General features: G+C 51.0%; 4 protein-coding genes across 12 annotated transcripts; 2 read left to right on the forward strand and 2 right to left on the reverse strand.

Annotated features, from left to right (window-relative positions):
- On the forward strand, window positions 1–9789 carry LOC130843657 (uncharacterized). The gene is given in 11 exon segments (XM_057719769.1): window positions 1–84; window positions 674–751; window positions 1018–1100; window positions 1633–1719; window positions 5001–5134; window positions 6194–6355; window positions 6358–6407; window positions 8312–8476; window positions 9070–9075; window positions 9274–9432; window positions 9511–9789. Coding segments are annotated over 11 exon segments (1254 nt in total). The 3' UTR covers window positions 9757–9789.
- An 841-nt stretch (window positions 9790–10630) lies between these two features.
- Window positions 10631–12557, reverse strand: LOC130852406 (probable UDP-sugar transporter protein SLC35A4). The gene has a single exon (XM_057733422.1). The coding sequence runs from the start codon at window positions 12553–12555 to the stop codon at window positions 11581–11583; it is 975 nt and encodes a 324-aa protein (XP_057589405.1). The 5' UTR covers window positions 12556–12557; the 3' UTR covers window positions 10631–11580.
- A 421-nt stretch (window positions 12558–12978) lies between these two features.
- Window positions 12979–15630, reverse strand: LOC130852421 (SLC35A4 upstream open reading frame protein). 2 transcript variants are annotated; one of them, XM_057733442.1, is made up of 3 exons: window positions 15363–15630; window positions 13776–13880; window positions 12979–13176 (listed from the first exon to the last, which is right to left on the reverse strand). In XM_057733442.1, the coding sequence occupies exons 1-3, from the start codon at window positions 15375–15377 to the stop codon at window positions 12979–12981; spliced, it is 318 nt and encodes a 105-aa protein (XP_057589425.1). In that variant the 5' UTR covers window positions 15378–15630. The 2 variants fall into 2 exon arrangements, with proteins under 2 accessions (XP_057589425.1, XP_057589434.1); XM_057733451.1 differs by having other exon boundaries at window positions 13782–13880; window positions 15363–15611.
- Window positions 15603–21865, forward strand: APBB3 (amyloid beta precursor protein binding family B member 3). Of its 8 annotated transcripts, none has more exons than XM_057733358.1 (12): window positions 15605–15988; window positions 16263–16426; window positions 16509–16585; window positions 17473–17533; window positions 17737–17883; window positions 18006–18133; window positions 18540–18675; window positions 18815–18899; window positions 19136–19219; window positions 19485–19600; window positions 19739–19930; window positions 21317–21865. In XM_057733358.1, exons 1-12 carry the CDS (start codon window positions 15940–15942, stop codon window positions 21551–21553), a joined length of 1476 nt encoding a protein of 491 aa, XP_057589341.1. In that variant the 5' UTR covers window positions 15605–15939; the 3' UTR covers window positions 21554–21865. The 8 variants fall into 8 exon arrangements, with proteins under 8 accessions (XP_057589372.1, XP_057589341.1, XP_057589357.1 ...); XM_057733374.1 differs by having other exon boundaries at window positions 18815–18842; XM_057733365.1 differs by having other exon boundaries at window positions 15606–15988; window positions 18561–18675.
- The last annotated feature ends 105 nt before the right edge of the window (window positions 21866–21970 follow it).

Consider the following 21970-nt stretch of genomic DNA (forward strand, 5'->3'; position numbering starts at 1 on the left):
ATGCTGGGCTTGGTAGGCCAAGGGTACAGTGTGGCCTTGCTGCTTTGGGGTCGAGAAACAGAGGCACCCCGGCTCATGCCTCAGGTGAGTCCCAGAGGAGGCACCAGTCACAGTTGTTATAAGACTCACGTGTTGCCTCCTCCAGGAGACGTTCAAAAACTTTCCCCTCCGCACCCTAGCTGGACTAGGTGCCCCTCCTTGGGGTTCCTATAGTGCCCTGTGGTCCATACAGGATGTTTTGCCAGAGTCAGTCATGAAGCTATTGAGAGGTCAGGGAAGGTGGGAGGTTGGGGTCCATGAGGAGAGGGTCAGGGAGGGGTGGTGTGCAAGGATCAAATACTCAGGGAGTCTGCTTTTCACTGTTCTTTGTAACACTCACAACGATAATAAACCCGAACGTTCTGTTTTTAGGCTTCATCAAAATGCCCGCAAACTAAAATAGTTGCCTCAAAATCTTGCCATGAGCCCCTGCCCTAGCAAATAGCAGGTCCCACTGAAAACGTCTGCTCATTTGTCTGGCTTGCTGTAAACCATGAGGCTGGGAGCTATTTTTGTCCTGGCCACCATGTCCATAGCACCTAGCACAGGGCCAGGCGTGGACTTTGCCTTCAGGAAATGTTGAAAACAGATTAATCCTTTCTCAATCCTCACTAGACCCCTTTCTCCACTTTAGCTGCTGCAGATGCTGTTTGAAGAAGCTCTGCCCCACAGGGCCTCTGACGCTGTGCTTAGTACTCTTAGCCTAGTGCAGGTGAGGCCTTGGGGGAGGGGATACCTGGGGAGCCAAGGCCATGGTGATGTTGCAAAACAGCCTGATGCTTGAGGGCATCCTGAAGAGCTTGGGTCTCTGCTGCTCACCAGTGTTGGCTTGCCTTGCTGAGGTCTCCTTTTTACTGTCTGAGATTGCTGAAGTTTGGTGCCCTGTTTGGCCCACAGGGCCCCAATGGGAGGATCACATTAGCCAAAGGCTGGGGAACGTTTTGATTTGTAACAGATGTTATGCTTGTGTGATCCCAGCTCAGCTCCAGTGGGAGGACTCGGGACCTGCTCGCTCCAGGGGCAGAGAACCTGTCGGTGCTGGATGTGGCCCCTCTGGGCTTGTGAGTGTCCAGAGCCCAACAGGGTCTGAGGGTGCTTGTCTTAAAGAAGGGTTGACACCCCAAACCAAGCCGTTGGAGGCTTCTCCCCACTGCCACCCCAGGGAAGGGAAGCTCTGAACTTGGGGGTCATGTTTACAAGGCATGGGTTTGCCCCCAGGACTCCCTCTCACTGTCTTTCCTTCATCCCATATCTCCATCCCTCTCCCTCTTCTCGCCACCCACCCACTGAAACCTTTTTAACTCAGTCATTACCATCCTGGATGATCTGAGCAACTCAGTGAGCAGACCTCCATTTTCGCCATCTGTTAAGCGGGAGCAATCCCAACTATGCTGCTTCCCTCACTGGGCAGATGATAGGAGAAAAAATCAGATCATGAAGATAAGAGGCTTTTAGGGGACATACTGAGCTTGGAGGCTTGGGGATGATTTTTATAGGCTCTTGGGACCCCCATGGGCTCCCCATGCAGAGATTCAGGGGGGCTGGACAGAACTCCTGTGCTTGGGAGCTGAGATCAGCCTTCCCTTTCTCCAGGGTGGTGGAAAATGCCAGTGAAGTGGAGGTGTCTGATTCAAGAGCTGCCTCAGAGCTGTACTTGCAGGCTGCAGGTGGTAAAGGCAGGTGAGGAAAGATGGGTGCCTGTCATCCCACCCCCACACCCGAGCCATTTGGCCTGATCCTACGATCTCCTCCACAGTACCTGCTCTCTGCTCACCATCACCATGTCCTGCCCAGGGCCTGACCCTCCTGAGGGGCCTGGGACCCAGGGCATGTGGCAAGGAAACTTGCGGATCCTGCAGCTCCCAAAAGCCCTGTAAGTCTGACAGAGGCTTTTAACAGCTTTGGGGAGGGTTTGGGGAAGTGGCTGAAATTTGGATGTAGAGGCCCAGGGCAGCATCAGAGTCTCCTCCTTTCCTCACCTCTGACATGCTGAAAGATTTGCTCCCTTTAGTATTTCTTGTAAGGCAGGTCTACTAGCAATGAACTCCCTCAATTTTTGTTTATTTGGGCATATCTTACTTTCCCCTACATTTTTGAATGATAGTCTTGCCAGATACAGAAATCTTAGTTGATAGGCTTTTTTTCTTTCAACACTTTAGTTATGTTACCTCACTGCCTTCTGGGCTCCATAGTTTCTGATGAAAAATTGGTTTTTAATCTTAATGAAGATCTCTTGTGCATAATAAGTTGCTTCTTTCTTGTTTTCAAGATTCTTTCTTTGACTTTGGATTTTGACAGTTTGATTATAATCTGTCCTGGTGTAGATCTCTTTTCATATATCCTCCTTGGAATTTGTTGAGTGTCTTGGGTGTGTAGATTCATGTCTGTCATAAGTTTGGGGGAATTTTTGAGCATTATTTTTTCAAATATTCTTTCTGCCCTTTTCTCTTTCTCTTCTCCCTCTGGGACTCCCATTATGCATATGTTTGTATACTTGATGGAAGCCCACAGGTCTCTTAGGCTCATTTTCCTTCTTTTTTTTTTTCTTTCTGCTCCTTAGACTGGATAATTTTATTTGACCTGTCTTCAGATTTGCTGAGATTCTTTCTTGTGCCTGCTCAAATCTGCCCTCTAGTAAATTTTAAATTTCAGTTATTGTACTTTTCAGCTCCCAAATTTTCTACTTTGTTCCTTTTCATAATTTCTATCCTTCTATTGATAGTCACTGAGACATAATTTTCTTGATTTAGTTTTCTGCAAATATTTAAGACAGTTGATTTAAAGGCTTTGTCTACTTAATCCAGTGTCTGCCTCCTCAGGGACAGTTTTTATTAATTTCTTTTTCTTTTTTCCTGTGAGTGAGCCATACTTTTTAAAAAATTTTATTTATTTATTTATTTATTTATTTTTATTGGCTGTGTTGGGTCTTTCTTTGCTGCGCATGGCTTTCTGTAGTTGCAGAGAGCAGGGGCTACTCTTTGTTGCAGTGCAGGGGCTTCTCATTGCGGTGGCTTCTCTTGTTGCAGAGCACAGGCTCTAGGGGTGCACGCTTTAGTAGTTGCAGAGCATGTGCTCATCATTAGTTGTGGCTCACAGGCTCTAGAGCACAGGCTCAGTAGTTGTGGCCCATGGGCTCAGTTGCTCCACAGCATGTGGGATCTTCCTGGACCAGGGACTGAACCTGTGTCCCCTGCATTGGCAGGCAGATTCTTTACCACTGTGCTACCAGGGAAGCCCATACTTTTTTTTTAATTAAAAAAATGTTTATTTATTTGGCTGTGCTGGGTCTTAGTTGCATCATGTGGGATCTTTCGTTGTGGCACGTGAGATCTAGTTCCCTGACCAGGGATTGAACCTGGGCCCCCTGCACTGGGAGCGCAGAGTCTTAGCCACTGGACCACTGGGGAGTCCTGAGCCATACTTTCTTATTTGCATGCCTAACAATTTTTTTTGTTGGAAAATGGCCAATTTGAGTATTTTTTATAAATACTATATTCTTCATTATGTTGGTCTCTTAAGTCTCCATTCTTTTCCTTAGTGCTCTTTTTTTTTTTTTTTTTTAACTCTAATGTTTTGGGTATGATAATATGGTAACTCTGAAAGTTGGATTCTCCCTCCTCTCCAGGGTTTACCTTGTTGCTTGTCATAGGCATTAGCCATCCGTTTGCTTAGTTGCTTTTCCAAACAACTTTTGTGAAGACTGTATTCCTTGCACTCACTGAAGTCTTCATTTTATTATCTCAGGGATTAGCCAATGACCTGATATAGAATTCTATAACCTCTGAGAAAGTGTCCCCCCAAAAAAAGAAGAAAAAGAAAGGAAAAGGAGAAAAAGGTGAGGGAGGAGAGGAAGGGGAAAGGGGATGAGGAGAAAGGAAGGAGAAGGAGGAGGAAGCAGGGAGGAGGAAAAGGGGAAAAAAGGAAGAAAAGAAAAAAAATTCTCCAGGTTTCTACAGACTGGCTCTGTGTTGGGTCATTCCTTAAATGCTTAGCCAGGACACTTATAGTTCTGCCTTAGCCTCACCTGCTACTTGCACTGAGCCGTAAATCAGCTGGGGTGAAAGCCTATGGTCTTCTCAGTTCTTGTCTGACCACACATACTGCCCTGGACATGTGTGTGACTTTCTAGGTACCCTAGTACACATGGGAACTTTTCAAAACCCTTATTCCCCCCAGATTTCACTTCCAAACTTTTCCATATGTCTATTGTTTGACCCAACTGTTAATTTTGCTTGTTCTTTCATCTCTCAATGTTTTGGGGGACTGTCCTCTGGCATATCTCCTCTGCTCCAAGAGAATTCCAAGATAAGTGAAACAAAGGGAAGTACCTTTTGTCAGTCCTTTGCGGGAAACCCCAGACAATCAAAACAGACAAACACAGTTCCTTGGGAACAAGGAACTTCTGGTATCCCCACCAGAAATATGGGTTGTACTGGGGAGAAGGTTGGTGCTAGGGTAAGTTAAAAACACCACAAATATCTCTTACCGTATTTAAGTTGCCTTTCTACTGGTTAAACATTCACTTGATTGCTGTAAAACTTTGACTATCTCCCAGAATTCCAGTAAGGTTGATTCTGACCATTTTTTGCCAGATGTTTCTGGGGAGAAACAGATCCCCAGAGTTCCCTACTCTGCCATTTTTGTTGATGTCACCTTGCTTTGCTATTTTAAAACTGGGTTGTATTTTTATTATTGGGGTGTAAGAGCTCTTTATATATTCTGGATACAAATCCCTTGTCAGATATATAATTAAAGCTTTTTTTTTTTTTACTATGAGAATATATTATTTAAAAAGTAACTAAATACAAAACAAAATAAAGATCTATACAAGGTTGCAGATCTGTCTGGCGGTAACAAAAGTGACTGGAAATAGTCAACCTTTCCATCAGAGTGTGATTTGGGCCCGTTTCTTTCTGCATCTACCAGTGGACACCTTTCTTTCTCCCTCCCCCGTCTGGCAGAGACTGTCCCCTGCTGCAGGTGTTGGCTGGTAAGACTGTTGGTGAGGAGGTGGAGGGCTCTCTACCCTGGATTGTCTCATGGCTCCTGGAAGGAAACAACTACAGTGGCCTTCTTCTTCGCTTGGACCCTGAAGGTGGCCTGGGGGAGGATGTGGGTTTCTTTGGGAAGCTCTAGGATCTGGCCTTAGGCCTGCCCACCTCTCACTCAACCAGCTGCAGCCCAAACCCTAGCAAGCCCAGAGAGAGCCTGACCCTCTGGGAGGGCCAGGATTCAGAAAGGTCCCAGAATTGCTAGGCTGCCAAAGTCTGGCAAGGAAAGGCCAGTAGTTTTTACTTTTGGAACCCCTCACCCTTTCAGAGGTCTTCAATGGTTTACCAAGCATTTTTACACTGACTAAAACCTTTGATTCTTACCACAACCCCATGAGGCAGATCGAATCGACAGGTGAGGGAAGAGAGGCAGGTTTAATTTATAGATTACAATTTTCACACACTCATTAAAGATCAGGCCTCTGTGAAATGATATGATGTCAGAGATTTGGGGGAGGTCAAGTGGAGGGCATAGATCAAAGAAGAATGACCATGAGTTGATATTTGTTGAAGCTGATAGGTGATAAGCAGATGGATTTCCTAGACTTTGTGTATGTTTGAAATTTTCCACTAATAAAAGAGTAAAAAAAAGTCTGACCCTCTGTCTCCAAAATCAACAGACACACATTCATTTGGCCAACATATTTCCAGACCTCACCCTATGCCAGGCCCTGTGGAATGAGGAAGATAAGTTGGGGTAGTTCACACGCTCAAGGACAAGGCAAGGAGGGAAAGAAGTGAGTTTATGTAGAGGCCCGTTTGGGATGGTGATTAAGGCTTTACTGTCAGACAGAACTGGACTTGAGGTTCAGTTCTGCCACTCACCAGGAAGTTGCTTGAACTTCTCTGAGGTTCAGCAGCCTCATTTGGCAAACGTGGAGGGAGGCAGGGTAAGTTAGGGCTGCGGCTGATTGGAGTGCTGTGTGGCTAAAGGAGACAACCCCTGAAGGGCCTTAGCACAGCAGCATCGGGCACATGCAAAAGCCTGATAGATGCTAGCTATTTTTATGAATAGTACTATTAATAAACATTAAACGTATTATAGGCAGTGCGCTTTGGAGTTCAGAGGAAGGAGGGATTTACTCTGTGTCTCCCCTTACTAGGCAGCTCTTTGAGCTTGCTCCAGGCTGCTCTGCTGGGGGCAGCAGGAGGGAGGATGAAGGTGACACAGGTGAGGCCCACCCTGTGGGATGCAGTCGAAGAGGCCCGGGCCCGCCGGACTGGCCTGAAGAGCTTGCGTTCAGGCCTCCTTGGGGACGCCCTGACAGTGCGCTCAGCAACCCGGGCAGGGCACTGAGGGAGTTGCAGGCGAGCAAGGTGAAGCCTGGGGGTGCCTGGGCCAGCAATGGCCAGAGCCCACCCAGAATCCTCTCTCCATAGGTGGTAAAAGCCTGCAGCCAGCGCTCAGGAAGCTGGATGCTCAAAACAGGCAAAACTGAGGCTTTGGGGCTCCCAGAACCACAGGTGCGTCTTCTCATCCAAACTCTTGGGAGACCTATGGATGTCTGCTTCTTCTTCTCTGTTTATAGATCACTGTGAGGGGGCCCTTCCTTCATTCATTAATGTATTGATTCCCCAACATTTATTGACCACTCACTGTGTGCTGGGTATAGCGTCACGTAGGCCCTGGAAAATCCCTATCCTCATGGAGTTTACAATTCTCTGGAGAGAAACAATTAACACCAGTGCTCTGAAGGGCTTATCCAAAGGGCTCTATGTGTGCATCTAAGATAGTCTTGGCAAGAGAGGGAAGGAAGACGTCATGGAGGAAGTTGAAATCTGAAGGAGGTGGCTAGCAAAGATGAATGAAGAACGTTCCAGGCAGAGAAAATAACAGGAAAAGTGTCAGAGGTAAGCGCATCCTTGATCTCTTTGGGGGACTACAAGTAGCTCGATTTGCTGGAGGATAGTTTGAGGAAGAAAGTCCAGAGAGAAGGATTGGCAAGTGACGTAGGAGCCTGGTCATGCAGGTCTTTGTAAATCTCTTGAGATGTTTGGACTTTTTCTTGAAGGTCAAGAGGAAGCCTTATTTTAGACAACTTATTTTAAACAGGAAAGACAACATTGCTCCCACTTTTCAGCAAACCAAAGCTCAGAGAAGTGATGTGAGTATCCCAGGGTCACTAGGATAATCAAAGGCACCAGAGGTGCAAAGACACCCAAGTCCTTAGCCTCAGTATGGCACTCTTTCATCCCCTTAGGGTACATGGCCTCCCTTGTGCAGAAGAGGGTGCTGTCTTCCATGATTTGTCACAGGGTGGCTGGAGGGTCACCCCTGCCCAGCTTCTCCAGGTCCTTCCCTTTTCATAATTACTTATAACTTGTTTTTACAGCCCTGGGTCTTGGGAATTAGGCCTGTAAACTCCAAGTTACTAAACTGGCCACTGCTTAGTGCTTTGGGTGCCTTATTTCATGCTCTCTACAACTTTTATCAGCTCCATTTTATGGATGAGAAAATGGAGACTCAAGACTAGCCACCTGCCTGAGGTCATACACCTAAGAAAAGGAGGGCCAGGGACGCTGATTTCAAAACCAACGCTGTCCTGGGAGAAAAGCTACAGAATTCTTACTCGTAATATATTCTCAGCAGGTGATAGATTCAACAGCAAGCCCCAGCCCAGGCCTCCAGGAGCAGCCTCAAGGTGAAGCTGGTGCTTGGGGTGGAGCTGAAGGTCTTCTCCACCTTTGGTGTGCTAAACTGCATTTTCCTCCAGTGGCAGGAAGAATAGCATCTATAGGACCTGATCTCCACCAAATGCACCTTCTCAGGGACTCTGAGGAACAGGTAACACCTCATGTATCTCAGAACAACTGGAAGCTGTTGGGGGAGTAAAGAGTCACAGAGTCCAGATAATATGTGTCCTGCTTACCTTGCCCTAACATAAGGGAGAAATATGGATCTTCTGGCAAATAAAGGGCCTGAAGGGCTACTGGATCCCTAAGGAAGGGGCATGGGAAGGGGCTGTTTTCCTACTGGTCTGGATTAGGGGCATCGGGTCCCTAGTGCCTCCATGGCACCTACTGGCCGAATCAATACCTCTCCTCTTCCTTCATGGCCTCTGAGTCTCTGTCCTGGCCACAGGCTCTTCTAGGCCAGCTTGTCTCCTGGATGTAATTCTAGCTGTCCTGGCAAAGGGGCTCTGTTGGAAAAGTTGGGCCCTGTATCCCAAGGCTGTGTGCACGCATGGGCTTCTGGCTGAGCCTAAATCAATGCTATCTAGGCCCAGCAGGCCCCAGATGTGGCCCTGCAGTTCTTCCTGGCTCAGGCCCAGAGACAGAGACTGCGAGAACAGCACCAAATTTGGATCCAAGAGGAAATGAAGCATTTGGAACAGGAGGAAGAGATGGTGGCAGCTGACCAGGTCAAAGGCCTGGTGGCTGAAGAGGTGAGGAGGGTCAAGTAGGGGACTTGAGGCTCCTTCTAACCTGGCCAGACACTACGCTGGGGGCTGGGATCTAGTGTCAATCACAGCAGACTGGGCCACACCCTCTCTCATGGCCCTCACAGCTTTGTGGGGGACAGAGGAGGCAATTCTCAGTGCTATGTGCTGTGAATGAGGGAGCTAGTGACTCGTGGGAACAGAGGTGTACCTCGCCCAGGCTGGAGTGGAGCAGAGAAGATGGCATCTAAGCTGAGATTTAAAGGAAATCAACCAGAGAAATTCACTAGATTCAGATCCACAGGGCAGTTTCTGCTCACTGATAGAGGCACTAAGTAAACATAACTTGTTTAAACAAGAAACAAAACCTGTGTGCATAGAGGTCGGGCCAGGGGGAGGTGGGAGACATGTTCTGAGAAGGAATCCTGTATGAGCAAAAGTCCAAAGTGAAGCAATTGCAAAGTAGGTTCTGGGTGTTGCATGTTGTCCATCTGGCTGGAGCCTGGCAGGTGCGTGATCAGAGGCAAGGCTAGAGACCAGCATGTGCCATGCCTCTGGATTTGGACTTGACCCCAATGATGACGGTGAACTGTTGAAAGGCATGTGTCATCTTAGTTCTGTCCCTCAGTAGCCATGTGAATTGGGGCAGGTAAGGTCACTTCTCTGATCCACTGTTTCCAAATCTGTAAAATGGCAACTACCTCAAAGGTTATCATTAGATACAATGAAATAATAATATAAAGGATGTAGAGAGCGCCTGGCACACAGGTTGCACTCAACAGAGTATGTATTCTCACTGAAAGGCCTCCAAGGAGACGCAGAGATGGCACCGGGAAGGGACAGTGCTGAGGCTCCAACTGGAGGCCCTTCAGGCAGAACGGGACACCGCGGAGCAGGACCTGACAGTCCTCTATGACCTGCATGTGCAAGCTGCCCGGGCTCAGACATGCCACGTGCTGCAGGTCAGTAGGGACAGAGGGCAGGCCTTGAGTTGGTTCCAAGGCTGGCTGACTAATGGGAATCTCTGGATCTGGGCACAGGTATTCCGAGCCTGGCGGGGGCTGTGGGAGGAGCAGGCCATGACCACAGAGCATCACTACTGCAGCCTGCTGGCTGGCATCCTGCAAGACACCACCAACCTGGCCGCACAGAACCAGGAGCTCCAAGCCCAGAACCAGCAACTTCGGCAGACTAGGCTGGGCACAGTCATGCTGGATCCCCACCATGAGGAGAAATCTAGTGATCAGGAATCCTTCAGGAGTAGTTTGCTCTCTCCTCATTCGTAAAGGTCCTACAAGGGAGAGGAAGCTGCGACACAACAGCCATGCTAACCTTTCTTATATGGATAATTAATAACACTACTAACTAGGTCTCATTGTGCCAGTTTCTGCTAAGTGCCTGATACCTCTTTGATTTAGCCATCTCCATTACCCTGTATAGTAGTAGGTATCATGTGACCCCCCTTCCCCATTTCAGAGAGAAGCCAACTAAAGCTGGGAGAGATTAAGGAACTGTTCCAGGACAGTCAGCCAATAAGTGACAGAGCCAGAATTAAAACTCAAGCCTGGCTGGCTATAGTTGTACGCTGCAGACCATGGTCGTTCACAAGTGGCAGTGTACATCAGAATCACCTACAGAGCTTACTGAAAAGGAAAAAAAAAAAAAGAAAACCCACTCCTTACGATCCTGCTTCAGCAGGACTTGTTACTCTTTCCCCTCCACCACTGCCCGCCCCCCCCCCCCCACCCCAACCAGGTATTCTACCACGGGAGCAGGGCCTGACATTCCTCTGGCCACGAGAAGAGATGACAGGCAAGAATACCAGTGAGGGATCCAGAGGAAATGAGAAACAAAACCACACTGAGCCCTAAGAGTTCTCTAGCCTACAGTCTTACATACAGTTTGCCTTGCTGGGGCCAGCACCTTCTGTTCCCAAGGCTCCTTCCAATTCTCCACAGCCCAAGTTTTGTGCTTCAGCAAAACTTCCAAAGCTCTGTGGCAGAGAATAGTCTTGGCTCCACGGAGATCTCAAAGGAAATAATGCTGTTGTCAACAGCTGGGAAAAAAATGCCTCTTCTCTTACTCTATAAGTCACCCCAGGATTAAGATACCCAGGGCACCAGAGGAATGAAATCATGTTTGAGAAGAGCTATGCAACACAGAAGACACAGGACAATCATGGCCGACTGTAGGAACCACCTACACCCCAGAGCACTTTATTAATACCTTATTGCTTATGCAGTTAGACACTGATTGAGCTATACAAGTTTCCTTGTGCCTAGTTCCAGGTCACTCTGTGTAGTTTCCCCAGGCTGTTGGGAGCTGGGGCATGGCTAGAAAAGGGCAGGACCCAAAGTGGGAAGGATGGTACCTTCTAGGAGCTGTAGAGGGGGCAGTGGGCTTTGGCAGCCCTTAGGGTGAGCAGAGAGGTCAGGAGTGTAGGCTTAAGCCAGGGCCCAGGGGCAACATTCCCTGAGATAAGTCAAGCCCCAGTCCTCTCTGAGGTTTCCAGAACAAAGGCTGGGTATGGAGAGAGCAGGGGGCATTATGTCCAGGCTGCTGGAGCTAAGGGAGCATGGCAGAGGTCTGGGTGATGGGCGTGTAATCTGCAGCAACTGGGCTTTCTTACGTGACAGTGGGGGGCGAGTATCTGTTATGGGGGAGTCATGCACCACGGCTGGGCTGGAGCAGACAGCACCAGGCCTGGGGTCAATGGGTCTGCTGGGGTGACTGCAGTAGGCAAGGAAGGCCAACTGCTGCCCACACCCCACTTTAAGCAGCTGCATTCATGCAGGATGAGGCAGGGCACCTCCCCCATCATGCATGGTATAATTTCTTAGGCCCGTGAACTGATGTGCCCCTAATTCCTCAGTCTGGAAGAACTTGTAGGGGTCTAAGAGTTTCCTTAACCAAACCCAGCTTTCAAGTCTCCCGGGCTTAACCCTCCATCCACCTAGCTTCAGAGACTACTGTGGATGTTCTCACTTCCCCAGCTTTTCTCACAAGGCACTTGTTACAGGACTGCTGAAGGGAGGGGTCAGCACTGGGAGGTGGCTCTGATAGTGGCACCCAACCTACAGGTCAGGAATCAGGGTGGAGGTGGTGAGGGGCTAGCGACTGCCATAATACAGGCGCACAGCCAGGCCAATGAGCAGCGTGGCCAGGAAGAAGGCAGCTGTGAGCTGAAGCCGCAGCAGGGCTGCTGAGAGCATGGCATTGACCACGAGTGAGCAGGACACGATGAAGAGGCGTGTGATGCTGCTGCCATGCTTCAGGACCGCGGACATGAGCAGTCCGTTCAGCGCCTGGCTCAGCACTACGAGTGCCGCCCATCCCGAGAAACCCTCCAGGAGGCCTGGGCCGGGGCTGCCACCTGCATGCAGACCGAGGTTCAGGAGCACGCCAAAAGTGTAGAGAAAGAGGTTCTGAAGTGCCAGGGGCAGCCGCTGTCGCTTCATGAGGAGCTCTGTGTACACGGAAGACAAGCCTGAGATGAGGCAGTACACAATCAGAAGCAGCAGTCCCAGTGGAGTGATATGCAGGCGCATGGGGCCTGCAGCTGCTGCTGAAGGGGGCCCAGGAAGGGTGTTCCCAGGGTCCTGGAGGCCACCAGCTGCATAGCAGGCTCCTGCTGCCATCAGCAGCAGCAGCGCTAAGCCCTGGCGTGCAGAGAGGCGGTGTCGGAGGCAGAGACAGTAGAACAGGGCTGTGCTTCCAATCTTGAGATTACTCAGCACCTGGTAGGTGCTGGGGTCCATGTAACGTTGAAGGTAGATCACCAGGTTGTTGTTGGCGCCGTACAGCAGGGCTGACAGTGCGAATGGGGCAGCCTGGCGCCAGGGTGGGGTCCCCTGGGGCCATGCTTGCCAGCCCACCAGGAGGGAGAAGGCGCACAGCAGCAGCTTGGTCAGTTCAGTCAGCAGTACAGCTGAGGAGGGTCGGAAGGGCACACGGCCATCCACGTGGCACAGTGCCAGCAGTGGGGCATGGGCACCATACATGGCAGTGGACAGGAGGAGCATCAGGGTCCAGCGGGCCTGCCTGGGACGGCCCAGGCCTGGCACACCCCCGTCCTCTACACTCATGCCCAAACCAGACCCTGGGTGGCCTGCATAGGGGGCAGTGGGGATTGTGACACGTTGGGGAAAATCAAGTCATGGAGCTGGCTCCCAGGAGGGAGGAGCCTTGGTACATTGCAAGAGAGAAGACTGAGAATCACAGTCAGCTGCAAACTCCACAGTAAGGGCTAGAAAAGGAAGGGGCTGGCGGCTCCAGAAGCCACTGTCCTGGGGCCAGTCCCATGGGGTTATGGAGGCAAGGAGTCCAGGGGGCTGGCTGATGAGCCACTGGCCACCCTCTGCAGGGAGGGAAGCAAGGCTGAAGGTGGCGGGAAAGCTGGAGACAGCAAATGGGTAAACGCCGGGGAGGCCAGATACGGCATCTGCGGTTGAAAGGCCTCCACCTGCAGGTCCCAGCTGCTCATCCTGCCTCCCCCATGGGATCCAGAGCTAGTCGGGCCCCTTGCGCAGTGATTGAAGATAGTCCCTCAATGTCTTCTCCACATTGGGCACGGCATATGCTTGAGCTGCATAAATGCCAGTGCAGGTACCCACGGCAAAGCCCAATACTGCTGATGCCCTCAGTTTGGCCACCACATAGCCAGCCAGGAAGCCCTTGAGGAATGGGGAGGACAGGAGCGAACCATCCTGAGGAGGAAAATGCAGGAGAAAATTCAGCCAGGCTCTCCCCTTCTCTACCCAGGAGCTACTCAAGCTGGGCTTAGCACGTCCCACTACGAGCTCCTCTTTACTCTGGAAAGCTGCAGTGTGTTCACCAAAGATTTTTTTCAAGGTTCTAGAGCAGAAAAAGAACCTAAGAGTCATTGTCACACAATGCCAGAACGCTGAGGTTAGAAGGCTCTAACCACAGAACCCCACTGAGAGAGATGTCCCTGAGGAATCTGACCCCTGCCTGCTTCTCCAGTCTCATTTCCTAGCATGCTCCCCCACTATCGCAGCCAAACCGAACTGCTTTCACCTCTCATGTTCATCATGCTACCTCCCACCACAAGGGCTTTGCCTATGCTGTTCCATCTCCCTGGACCATTCCCTCCTCCCCTCTTCACCCAGTTAACCCCTATTTAAGATCCTAGTTCCAACGCCATTTTCTCAGGGAAACTTTCCTTGGGATCACAGAGAATAAGTCCTCAATAACCAACCACCTGCTGAATAAATCTCTACCACCCACTCAAAAGCATAATGGACAAGCCTGGGGGGCGGGGGTGGGGGGCAGGGAGCAGGCACACCTTTACCTGGCCTACACCACTGTTGACTTCGTCTTCCACACGCTGCTGCAGGTGCTCCAGCTGGTTCTTGAGAAATGCCAGGTCCTTAAGTTTGGGCAGAGAATCCTAGGACAAAGGAGAGGCTGACTCCAGAAGGCTGACAGTGCCCCATCCCCTGCTCAAGTCTATCAGAGGCTGGGAGCAGGGGGTTGTACCTGAGAAACTCCTTCCCATAAAACTTTCCTGAGATGACAGTGGTAAAGGAAGAAAGGCATTGAAAACAAAGAATTCACATGGGGGCCTGGGAGGGGGTGACAGATGGGATCTGCATTGGTAACTTACAACAACTCTTACAGGAATTTTATATAGCAAGCAGTGTATAGGGGAGGCAGGAGGGACAGCGAGGGGACTTTCAATTAGGTTTATCAGGCAAGTACTAGTGAGTATTAAGCTACCTGAAAGTCTCTACTGAGTCCCGAGGCCTAACACAGGGACTGTAAGCACTTAGGAAATGTATGCGTGGTGCTGAACTTCCAGACTAATGGTGAGTAATGGCCTGAGGCAGTTTCTTGGACAAATTGGGGGTTTCAACTTAAAAAAAAATGCACAACATGAGAGTAGCAAGCTAAGTTTTATTTGGGGCAAAATGAGGACTGCAGCCTGGGAGACAGCATTTCAGATAGCTCTGAGAAACTGCTCCAAAGAGATGGGGGAAGGTGAGTATATATGTGATTTTGGTGAAGGGGGAGTATATACAATCAAGCACATATTTTTGCAGGTTTCTGCTAGTCTCTGCTAGTCATGAGGAGTAGAGGTAACCACGAAGGATTTTAGTGCTTTTCTAGATATGAAGAGACACAAGAACTGGCCTCATAAAATCAGCTTCTGAAAACATCTATCTTAAGACCTGTTCTGCCAGTTTTTCCCAGCGTACAGAGTGTCTCATTTCAGTTCTTCACCCTGAACTCCTTTCAGGGGTGTGTTGAAAATCAACAGCTGCAGCAGCACATGATTTAACCCTTGTAGAAGTAGATGCCAAGTGCCAATGGCTAGCGCCAACTGTAGTTGAGGGGGTAAAGCTGATTTCTGCCTAGAAATTCCTCCCCAAGGCCATCCCAAACTGAATGTGTGCCTGATTGAGCTGGGATTGGAGAGCGGGGACTGGAGGAAGGGGGGAGTAGGGGAGGCAGTTGTCTGCAGGAGTGTGGCTAAATGAATTCTGGGTTTCGGTAACACGTAAATATGAAATTAGTGTGTGCCCAAGGCATGCGTTTGAATGCCGATGTTTCTGTGCTGTCTGGAAACTTCCTATCTCTGGAAGGGAAATTTCGGGGGCTAGGGATTAGAGCAGAGTGAGGACTGTCTGAAAGCAAGGATCGTGATGGCGGGGTGGGGGAGACACCTGGGGGATCCCTGGCTCCGCTTGCCTCGGGTAATGCTCTGCCACTCCACTTCCCATTGTTGAGGCAATCGACAGGAGTAAAAGCCCGCGCCCAGGAGAAACAAGGGGCACTCTCACGCAGGAGCCGCTCCAACTGTCACCTCTCCCCGAAACTAAAAAGGTGTGCAGCCCACCCCCGACCGCAGAACACCCTCGTGTTCGCTCACCTTGTCATCCGCCATCTTCCTTGCCGTAACCTACTGCGCAGGCGCAGCACCGCCTCCCTCCTGGCAAGTGCTACCGCCATCTTTACTGAGGGAGCAGGCACTTCCGGGGCATTTCTGGAAAGGATGGAGGCGCTTTCCTGGAGGTTTCCTTTTCACAGCTACTCCCACGTGACCTCTCTCTTTGCGACCCAGGCTGCGTGTGCGCGCGCGCGCGTAGACGACCTGAACGCGATGGTCTTATTCGTGCGCGTGTGCCCTCGGCGCAGGTTTGCTAGGCGGATCTTCCGCCGCTTGATGAGCTCACAGTTGAGTGATGATATCAGCGTGTGCGCCTCTGGCTTTGCTCCTCCCCCAGACCATCGCACGCTATCGCGCAGCCATTGGGGGATCCGGCACTGCTCAGGCGGGTCCTTTCCCTCCCCGAGGACCCGGCCCTTGCCCCGCCCCTTATTTGTGCGGAGCTAGCTGGCCCGGCGGATTACAGCGCAGAGAGGCTGGACTTGTAGGCGCAGCAGCTCCGGAGGCGAGCTGAGCTGAGTGAGGGCCGGCGAAGGCCGGCGGAGACGCCACCAGGGCTATGCTGGGCAAGGATTACATGCTGGCCATCATTCTGGTCAACTGCGATGGTGTGCACAGTGGGTCCCGATGGGAGGATTGGGAGATGAAGGGGGATGAGGGAGCGCGAAACGCTACCCCAGCCTCAGACAGGGAGGGGGGGTACGTCTCGGTGTGAGGACCAGGGGACAAATGAACCCTTATCTTTGCACTGCAACATCCAAGGTTGGAGGCCTGGACCTTCAGCGCAAAGATTGTCCCTTTTGGGTTGGAGGAAAGGTTATGACAGAGTATTATTCTGAGCCCACAAATATGCGCTTCCTCTCCAATCCCGTGTTCCTATAGATGACTTGTGGGGGGACCAGAGTCTGGAGGGGGAGCCAGGCCTGCCCCCTGGCTGGAGGAAGATCCGCGATGCTGCAGGTACTTATTATTGGCATGTACCCAGCGGTAGCACCCAGTGGCAGCGCCCAACCTGTGAGTCAGGAGATGCAGAGGACCCAGGCACGGTAGGTGGATTGTGAGGAGGGGGCCTGAGCTCATGTGTGGACCTAAGCCTGCTGCCACACTGAGCTAGCCCCCTTTCTACAGAAGACGGAGGGAATTTGGGGACTTCGGCCCCCCAAGGGGAGATCCTTCTCAAGCCTGGAGAGCTCACTGGACCGGAGGTAACAGGGATAGGTCAGGTAAAAATGAAAGGCTTGGGGTTCCATGGCATTGAAAGATGCAGTTGGACTCACAGTCAGCTTTCCAGCCTAGGTTCTAGACTCCGTCCCATGTTTAGGGTTTTGTTCTGTGTTCTTGGCTTTGTCCTATATTATTAATTAATTAATTAATTTTTATTGGCCGCATTGGGTTGGGTATTCATTGCTGTGCAATGAGTTGTTGGTTTCTCTAGTTGTGGCGAGCAGGGGGGCTTCTCTTGTTTCAGAGCACGGGCTTTAGGCGCGTGGGCATCAGTAGTTGTGGTGAGCGGGCTCTAGAGCGCAGGCTCAGTAGTTGTGGCGGTGGGCTTAGTTGCTCTGCGGCATGTGGGATCTTCTTGGACCAGGGATTGAACCCGTGTCCCCTGCATTGGCAGGTAGATTCTGAACTACTGTGACACCAGGGAAGTCCCTGTCCCGTATTCTTGGCTCTCCCAGCGTTTTGAGTTTCGTTCCTTGTTCCAAGCTGTATTTTGCTACATGTTGTTTTATGGGTCCTGACCTATCGTGTTATAGACCTTGGTCACTACCGGAGGGTCTATCCATGGAGGTTCCTATCCTGTGTTCTAGGGTCTTCTTGTCCTGATTTGGGGCTCTGGTCCAGATTTTGGACCCTGCTCCATGTTTGTAAGTTTTATTCTACATCATGTGTGTTTAACTTTTCATCAAATTCTAAACCATAGTTTGTTACATTTATTTAATATCTCCTGGGTCCTGGTTTGCTCTGATTTTATATTTGGGACACTGTTTTGGGTCTTTTCCCACATCTTGTGCCCATCAAGTAGTCTGGTCCTCACCATTGTTCCTTCTGTAGGAACTGTGGTCCTCTTACGAGCTCTGCTCTATTCCAGTACTTCTCTGTCCTGGTATGGTGAAGAATCCTACATCCAGAGAATGGAGCCAGGGGCTAAGGTAGTGACTTGGGCCTGAGGGCCAGCCCAGGGCATTGGGGAGGGTCCCAAGGGAAAGGTTAGGGGTGAGACTGGGCTGAGCAGAGGTGATCAAGGGTGAAGGGAGGTCTCAGAGCTTTTATGTATGTGGAGCCTGTGGCACCTCCCACCCTACTTCACCTCTGTTTACTCAGGGTCCTCCTGTCGTTTCCCTCAACCCATCAGTGCTTTGCAGTCCGCTCTCTGGGGTGGGTAGAAGTACCTGAAGAGGACCTGGTACCAGGGAAGAGCAGTATTGCAGTCAATAACTGCATCCAGCAGCTGGCCCAGACCCGTAGCCGGAGCCAGCCCCTAGATGGTGCCTGGGGCGAGGTGAGCTGGCTGGCCCTTCAAGGGGTTCAGCCCAGCATCCAGCAGAAGTGGTTGTCCCTGAATTGCCTGTTCCCCATGGCAGCCACCTTCACCTGAGCTCTGGGCTGACCTCTCCTTGGCAGGGCCAGAACATGCTGATGATACTGAAGAAGGATGCTATGAGCCTGGTGAATCCCCTGGACCACAGTCTGATCCACTGCCAGCCTCTAGTGCACATCCGTGTATGGGGTGTGGGCAGCTCCAAGGGCCGGTGAGGACCCCTACCTCCCTCGAAGTGAGAGTTGTTCCTGCCTCCCCCTTGCAGGCTGTGATCCCCACTGATGCTGATCCCCTGTACTTGAACCCCTGGACACAGGTCCTCTGACATTGACCCAAGCTCTGCCTCCCCTGCCTGGTCCAGCCCTGGTTGGGGAGGGTGGGCCCAGCTCAGCAGGGACAGATGGGGGAGAGCCTGAGAGGCTGGGCTGATTCTCTCCTGTGCTCCCACATGCTTCTGGAATAGTGACAGGTGAGTGACAGCCAGGTGCCTTGAGCCCCAGCCCTGATGTCCCTGTTCCATCCCTGCCATAACCCTGACCTTTCAGCCTCCTGCAGTCACTACAGGCCCCTGTCCCTACCTAGCCTGTACCCCAGCTCCATCTCTGGCCCTGCCCTAGCCCCATCTCTGACCCTGCCAGGGACTTCGCTTTTGTGGCGGGTGACAAAGACAGCTGTATGCTCAAGTGCCATGTGTTTCGCTGTGACGTCCCTGCCAAGGCCATTGCCAGTGCCCTGCACGGTCTCTGTGCCCAGGTAAAGGCCAGGAGTTGGGCAGGGAATGTGGCTATGGAGCTCGGTCTGAAGCTGCTAAGGTGGTTGGGTTAGGGTGGTATTGGCTCCCTTACCTCACTTCCCTCTCCCTACACTTCATGCTGGCTGCATTGTGTTTCAGATCTTGTCAGAGCGAGTAGGGGTCAGTGGTGAGTCCCCTTGCTGCTCACTAGACCCCATCTCCCCTGAAGACCTGCCTCGACAAGGTATGGGGAGGGAAGGGCTGCACTGCACCAACAGGCTACTTTGGTGAAAGATGAGGAGGGGGTTCTGTTATTTAGTACTTCTCTGGAGATAGAGGATTTCTGAGGGACATCTCAGGGATCCCAAACCCTAAACTGGAGGAACATCCATGGCCTTTTTTCTACTAACTCCAGTTCCCTTAGAAGGGTGGAGAAAGGGGTGAGAGAGTCCCCAGGCCAACTTGGTGTATATATTTCAGTGGAGCTACTGGATGCGGTGAGCCAGGCTGCTCAGAAGTACGAGGCACTGTACATGGGGACCCTGCCAGTCACCAAAGCCATGGGTGAGGACTAAGTGGGCTGGAGGGGGTGGGCTGCATAAGAGAAGAGGAAGGTGGGAAATGAAGGATCTATCACCATTTCTCAGAGTGCTTCCATGGCCCTCTGTAGCCTGGGATGTACCCCCCTTCTCAACTCAGGATTCTGAGCTTGGCCCCAGCTATTCTGTTCCCATCTCTCTGAATCCTAAGTCAGTGAAAGGGGCCTAGATACTCCCTGCAGATCCTTCTTTACGCCTGGGAGACACCATGGTGGGCATGTCCCCCCCAGGCATGGACGTGCTGAACAAGGCCATTGGTACCCTCACCACCCGTGGGGACCAGGACACCTGGGTCCCTGCCATGCTCAGTGTGTCTGACTCTCTCATGACTGCACATCCCATTCAGGTACCAGCCAGGAGAAGGTGAAGTTGGGGGCTGTGGAGGGGCGGGCAGGGATGCCAAGGGGTTATTGCTTGCTACTGGAAGTGCTCAGTGGGTCCAGCTAGTACCTGCTCCCTTAGTGACTAGGCCTGATTTGGGCAGGCAGAGGCTGGTGCAGAGGAGGAGCCACTGTGGCAGTGCCCTGTGCGCCTCGTGACCTTTATTGGTGTTGGTCGTGACCCACACACCTTTGGCCTCATTGCTGACCTGGGCCGTCAGAGCTTCCAGTGTGCGGCCTTCTGGTGCCAGCCCCATGCAGGGGGACTCTCCGAAGCTGTACAGGCTGCTTGCATGGTGAGTTAGGGGTGGGAACGGGTGGGTGGGATTGTCCTGCAGCTGCTCTATACTGGTGACTGGGGTTCAGGATCGGCAACCTCTCCAGAGATCACAAACCAGGCATGCCAGGGCTAACTATGGTTCAGTAGTATTTAATTTGACCCTCATGCTGTTTTTAATAGGTTTTAATTAGTTGCCAATATTTAAAGTCCAGGAGATTTCACATAATAATTGCTGGTCATGTTTTTCGTAGAATATCAGAAGCTCTGATACTTGGGTCCACATGTATACATTTCAGCATTTAGCTGGAATTGTGTGAGGCCTGTGCCTTGTAGGGTGAGCATTGTCTTTCCTGTTTTCTCTCATTTAGATTGTTTTCTGGTATCTGTGAGCATTTGAGTGTGGGACATTTGCACTCAGTTCAGTTCACTTATTCACTCAACTATGAGTGCTTGCCAGAACTCAACCATACTTGACTCTGAGAACTCATTGGTTTAGAGTTGAAGGTCCAAGGAGGGAAGTTATCCAGGTGAAGGGGAGTAGGACAGAAGATGTGCCAAGTACAGGGAACCCCAGCTGTGAAGGCGAGTGGGTTGTCAGTGGATTAGAGTATCTGAAAGAATCTAGTGTGTCTGGAGTGCAAGGGGGGATAGAGTGAGAGATAGGGGCAGAAAGAATGGCAGAATACAGGTCATGGAAGAACTTAACTTACCGGGTAGGGTGATGAGTTTATCTTGAGGCACTTTGAGCCATTGAAAGGTTTGAGCAGGACAGTGAAGTCTAATTTATGGATTTGGAAGATCACTGAAGCTATAGTATGGGTAGAAGATTTGGAAGACACAAGAGAAGTAAGAAGACCATTTAAAAAGAACCCTGTTGAGTTCAAATGAGAAAGGAGCAGAGCAGTTGCACTGGGACTGGGTTGTAGAACATCCCCTTGACTAGGGAGTCCACTTTGCCAGGGGCTAGTCTGCTGCAGTGAGAGATGGAGGAGTGTCAGCATAGTGGTAGGTATGGTTAAGAGCACAGGCCCTGCAGTCAGAACTAGTTCTGAATTCCACCTCTTTCAATTTCTGACTGCGTGACCTTGGGCAAGTCATGCATTCTCTCTGAATCTCACTTCCTTATTTGCAAAATGGTGATTATAACACCTGATAAATAACCAGATCAAGTAGATGATACAAAGAACTTAACATGGTGTTAAGCTCTCCTTAAATGCTCAGTTAATGTCAAGTTTTAGGCTTTTATTATTGAGCTATCTGTGAATGTTGTAGGGGCTCCAGACGTGGCAGACTACCAGCTTCATTTCTTACTGAAGCCTTGGCCAGGTCCCTGTCCTGCAGAAACTTTCAGGGAATCCAGGGGCAGAAAGGAGCTGGATCCTCACATTCCCTTTCTCCCTAGGTTCAGTACCAGAAGTGTCTTGTGGCCTCTGCAGCTCGAGGCAAGGCCTGGAGTGCCCAGGCCCGTGCCCGCCTGAGGCTCAAGCGGACCAGCTCTGTGGACTCCCCAGGAGGTCCCCTGCCCCTCCCCCTGCTCAAAGGAGGGGTTGGGGGTGCCGGGGCAGCCCCTCGAAAGCGGGGCGTCTTCTCTTTTCTTGATGCCTTCCGGCTGAAACCCTCGCTGCTCCACATGCCCTAAATTAATTGGGAAGGACTGGGGAAGGCTCTGGGTCCGTGTCCAATTCTGTGCCCCTTCATTTCTCAGTGGCCTGCAGCCTCTCACACCTTGGAGCCTCCTCTGCCTGCCCCACTGACCCTTGCCCTCTATTTATTGCCCAGGTTGTTGTTTATATGGATGATTGAAAGGCCCTGTACCACAACCTAGGCCCTGGGCTCTCCTTTTCCTGGGTCCCTGTGTTCCTTGCCGCTGTCCAGTCCTGGACAGTTGGCTCTACCTCAGCAACCACTTTATAGCAAAATCAGTACAAATAAAAATCCCTCAGTGACCTCACTGGATGTGAGTATATTGGGGCTGCGACAGGGTTGGGAGTTAACAACCTGTATGAGAAGAGTGTCTGCGTCTGTGCTTGGTGTTGGTGGCTGCAGGTAGTCACAT

This window comes from Hippopotamus amphibius, chromosome 1 (genome assembly GCF_030028045.1).
Source record: "Hippopotamus amphibius kiboko isolate mHipAmp2 chromosome 1, mHipAmp2.hap2, whole genome shotgun sequence".
NCBI classification, from domain to species: Eukaryota; Metazoa; Chordata; class Mammalia; order Artiodactyla; family Hippopotamidae; genus Hippopotamus; species Hippopotamus amphibius.